Here is a 5048-nt window from a genome sequence, read left to right as displayed (position 1 = left end):
TTTTGTGTTTCCCTCCTTGGTCATCGTCCTTTGGGTAATGGGAGAAGCGAAAGGGCTTAATGATGCTCAGAGGCCATTATGAACACAGGCTATAGGATTTATCCCTTACACCCTCCCTTCTAATTTTTAATTTTTTTAATTCACTTTCTTTATTTTACTTTCCTGCACAGTCCTTCTTTTTCCCTTCTCATTTTCTGTTCCCAATAAATACTAGCTCAAAATATCAATTATCTTATCAAAAATGATCCGTTTGCTTGCAAGACAAAAATCTATTCTCCAAAATACCTTGATCTACTCACATCTCCTATGTTCCAGAAGATGCTCTTTGTTAATTCAGACACTCAGACAGAGGATATTTGAACAGCGTGGCATGGAGTTTGAAGGTGGAGTTTCTATTAATATTTCCAAATCTTGACTCTATCACTGGTTGGATTTAGAGGCACAAATCTACTTCATTAGGTTCTAACATCTAGAAGCAATATATTAATTTATTTACAATGTATGTTTTAGTGCATATTGGTATACATCTTCCTTATTGACATAGCAATAAAGTATAGACATTGGAGGTGAATAAGTACACAGAAGGGAGAAACATCTCCCAAATTTGTGATATTATTTTTTTCTCATTTTACCAAAATCCAGGAAGCATTTCCTAAGGGCCTAAGGGTAAAATCCAGTTACTTAGTGTAGTAGAATTCAGATGAGTTGTTTTGGGAATGAATATAAGGAACTTCCTCATTTTCTTTTGCATAAATCCTTGATTATGAAAGCTGTATCAATTATAAAAAATTTATAGCTTCTTTCAAAGACCTTTTAACAAACAAGCACTTAAATCAACTTGGTAAATGAACCTGTTTGTAAGGAGAAAATATAAAAGTGGTAGGACATGTCTGGAAGGTTTCTTACCAAACTGTTACGGTAGTTAGCCCTGGGTTGGACAGGGGGGAAAAAACTGGAAGGTTTCTTACCAAACTGTTACGGTAGTTAGCCCTGGGTTGGACAGGGGGGAAAAAAGTCTTTAAACTGATTAAAAAGCCATAATCTCCACAGAGAGAGCTGGGAGTAACAGATTTTCTGAATTGGGTTCATTAGCTATAGATTTTTAGAAGTCTTCAAATTGGCTATTTCAGTAAGTGAACAATCTTCCATGAGAATGGCTTTTTGTTTCCACCAGTTCTGAGCTTAATATCACCCTTCCTTCCCCTGACCATTAACATTCAGGAACGGTGCCTGCTCCCTTGGATGTGTGCTGCTTGGATGAGAATGAGACATTTCATGTTGGAACGAGTTTGTGAGCTCTTCTCCCTCCTGTCACGGTCCTGGAGAGAGTGCTGACCGAAGAGGACGGACAGAAACACAGGTACGTACGTGGATATGTAACAATTCAAGTACAAGTGCCTGGCAGAACACCGGTCTTAATGTCAAGGCTAAAGACAGGTCTACATTTTCACAGCCATCTTCTCTCACGGTGGAAAGCACCTGCTGATTTCCTCATTACAATTTCCAAAGACTTGGACCTGTCTTGTCTTCATGGCCTCTTTGTAGCAAATGATGCCATTGAACTGTGACACTGAAATGCTCATCTCTTGGCTGTCGACACACTCCACTTTCTGGTTCTCCTTGTGCCCTTCGTGTTGTCTTCTTTTCTACTTATTTTACTTGTCTTTCTTCTTTTTCCTACATGAGAGGTCTGTCTCTGGCTTTCTCTTCTCTCCTCTCTTTATAGTTCTCCCTTCTCCCCCACCTCTCTCTAATCTGATGGTCATTCCATGTGGATAGTCACAGTGAAAACTGTAAATTACTGAGGACCTATGCTCTGTGCTAAAAAACTTTTTACATTTCATCTCACTGATACCACACCGACAATTTTCTGCCTTTTAGATGAGGGAGCAGAGTGTCAAGTAGGTTCAAAAACTCACCCAAACTATCCAAGACCATACAACAAAATACGTGAGGGAACCAAAGTTTGAGCCCATATTTTTCTGGCTTTAAGGTGCATGCTGTTGTCACTACCCTGTCCCTTCTAATCCATGACTCGGTCTCCAGTCACAGTGGCACAGTGCACTGAGGTGCAGTCTCATAAGTGCCATTGAAACATTCTTTTGAGTTAATATAGCTCTTGTAATAATCATAACCTGCATGTCTTTTTCCATATAAACAACTGTAAACCTACTTTTGCCCACCACCTGTATATATTAGTTAAATTTACTCAAACTTTGATAAAGTATAACAATGTGAGGTCACACTTCCAATGTAATGATTTACATGTTTTTATTCCCCATCAAGCAGAAACAATATGTTTCACACCAATAGTCTCTGAGCATCTCGAGATCAAGGCTATAAAATAATAACTATAAATGTATATCCTCAAAGTGATTACCTTTTCCCCTAATTTAAAAGGGAGAGAGGGCAGAAAAAGATATATTGAATAAAATAATATTATGTTCTGTCTACTACCATATGAAGAACGCAGAGAAACAACTTACAGTAGGATGCAAGTCAACAATAAAAATGCACTAAGAATGTGGAATTATAAAAATACAATTTACATTAAATATCCTGTGACATAAATATTGTCAAGTAAAGTAAACTGCAATATTAACTTGTACCCCTTAATACGTTAGCCTCTGAACATGTTCTTTAGTTGCTCCCCACTTTATCATTTGTCTTCCTGAGTGGATGGTAAGCTCCCAGAGTGAAGGTTAGAGAGCCACTGATGGCTGTCCTGTCACTTTGTGGGGTTCACCAAATGTTATCCCAGGGACCGAGCAGCAAAGAGGATCATGACGCTTCTCATTCTCAAATAGCTAATGCAATTTTGCTGGGTGATTTTTGAAAAAACAAAATCCAATACACAGCTAGATTTATTATAAGAATATGAGAATTTATATCAGATGCAATGACACTCACTAAACGTATATCATGGATACACTACAGCTGTACCTCTGGCTTCTCTTTAAGCCACTCGGTTTTAACCTTCTATGAAACAGACAAAACTTTGGATCACAGACAATCACACCCTCTGTGCAACGCTACTAATCTTAATGAGGCGTTATAAGCAACCGGATGTGGCAGGGTCACTGCTAATACAGCACCAGCACTGATAACCCTACGCAAAGTGCGTGCAGACAGAAAGCCAGTATTTTCCCATTGAAGTCGAACACTATACTCTTCCCTTCTTTAAACCCTTGAGTTCTGCAATTCAAGATATTTCTTCAAGTATGACTCTTCTGTTCACATTTGCCAATGGGAAAGTTCCAGATTTTTGGAATTGAGACATAGCAGGAGGTCTGAGGCCAGAAGATGACAGATGGTGCAGAATTAATTCTGCAATAAATATCTGTGCACCTCAGATTTAAATTTGGTTTGTATAACTAAGAAGTCCACTGGGAACCAATGACTTAGCCAGTACAGCGATACTGCAGTGACTGACAGTCCCGTTTAAAAGTTAACAAAACGGGACAAGGGAAGGGTAGAGAAGGAAAAGCATCCAAAATCCAATACAGTTCCAGATCAAACCCTCTGATCACTCACCACAATCATTTGAGCCACATAACTTTCAGGTCCAGTGTATTCAGTTGGGTCTTTAACCTTCACCAAGACGAGGAAATACAAATAATGCCACATGTTGTGTTCCGACTTGATGTGCTCCTCAAAGGACACAGTTTTATTATCAAACTTGTCCCTCTCGAGTCCTGCAGAACACGGGAAACACAAGGTATGTAATCTGTCATTTAATCAGCATTTCCTTCTTAGTCTAAAACAGTGGTTCTCAACCTTCCTAATGCCGCGACCCTTTAATACAGTTCCTCATGTTGTGGTGACCCCCAACCATAAAATTATTTTCGTTGCTACTTCATACCTGTAATTTTGCTACTGTTATGAATCGTAATGTAAATATCTGATATGCAGGATGTATTTTCATTGTTACAAATTGAACATAATTAAAGCATAGTGATTAATGACAAAAAATATGTAATGATATATGTTTTCCAATGGTCCTAGGTGACCCCTGTGAAAGGGTCGTTCGACCCCCAAAGGGGTCGCGACCCACAGGTTGAGAACCGCTGGCCTAAAAACAAAACACAATAATGTGTGAAAAAATGCTTTCTGTAAGCATGTGTCAATTTACTATGTTATGATTAAAAACAACATAGTACATAAGACCTCCAGAAAAAAAAAGGCCATAGTTTATGGATTTATTCCCAACTAACATTTTCCCCCAATAGATACTTTGGGAATGTATTATTATAGACGTAAAATTTGCAGCTAATTTCAAATAAAGCCATATCAAAATAGTCAAATTAAATTGGACTACAAGTCTAAGTAAAAAAAGTAAAATTGATTGTGCAAGAAATGGCACACATGCTAATCAAGATAGAAGAAAAAGGTCATTTAATCCAGGAACTTCAAAACCACTTGTGATCAGTGAAAAGTAAGCGAATGTCCACCGTGATCTGGGCTCTGAGTGCAATAAGGACTGACAGACCCGTCCACCCCTCAGATGACTGTGTTCCAGCCAGTCTAGGAAGGGGACCGTCTGCTCAACTTCCGGGGCACATTTTCAGTCTCTGGACGGTCACTGAGGAAAGGATCGGGGTAGTAACACTCTTTTTTTCTCAAAGGTTGAAGATTGAATGAAAGGAAATGAATGGAGATGAAGAAAAACATCCATGGAAAAACGGATTAGGAAGCCAAGTAAAATGGGATGTTGGGATTCAGTCTGGTTTTGCAGTTTAGATGTTGGAGAAGAAACCAGGGAATTGAATTCCAATCCTGATTATTTTTTTTCCTAAGCATATATATTTTTTAAAAAGGCCATTGAGCCAGTCAGGCATGAAGAAGACCCTTTCAATATTAAGACACAGAGCACAATAAGTACAAAATCTGTCCCAAGTGAAGGAGTGACCTTTTAAATATGTTACTGGATATTCTAATGGAAAATACCATAAAATTTAGCTGGCTGATGGCTATGCCTCATTGTATTTGATCTATCATCAGCTCAGCATGTCGCAAATAGATCCAATCCTTGTTTCCCAACCCTGCTC

At 38.6% G+C, this 5048-nt stretch overlaps 1 protein-coding gene across 5 annotated transcripts in view; it reads right to left on the bottom strand.

Moving 5' to 3' along the window:
* Positions 1–5048, bottom strand: part of ITPR2 (inositol 1,4,5-trisphosphate receptor type 2) — a 417029-nt gene that overhangs the window by 36458 nt on the left and 375523 nt on the right. For all 5 annotated transcript variants that reach the window (XM_023744345.1, XM_023744344.1, XM_023744346.1 and 2 more), the window contains one exon: positions 3535–3695. In XM_023744345.1, the coding sequence (XP_023600113.1) occupies positions 3535–3695 (161 nt within the window). The remainder of the gene's footprint in view (positions 1–3534; positions 3696–5048) is intronic.

This window comes from Myotis lucifugus, unplaced genomic scaffold, assembly GCF_000147115.1.
Source record: "Myotis lucifugus unplaced genomic scaffold, Myoluc2.0 scaffold_451, whole genome shotgun sequence".
Lineage (NCBI taxonomy): Eukaryota > Metazoa > Chordata > Mammalia > Chiroptera > Vespertilionidae > Myotis > Myotis lucifugus.
Note: the sequence above shows the minus strand (reverse complement) of the source record. Positions and strands in the feature narration are given on the sequence as shown.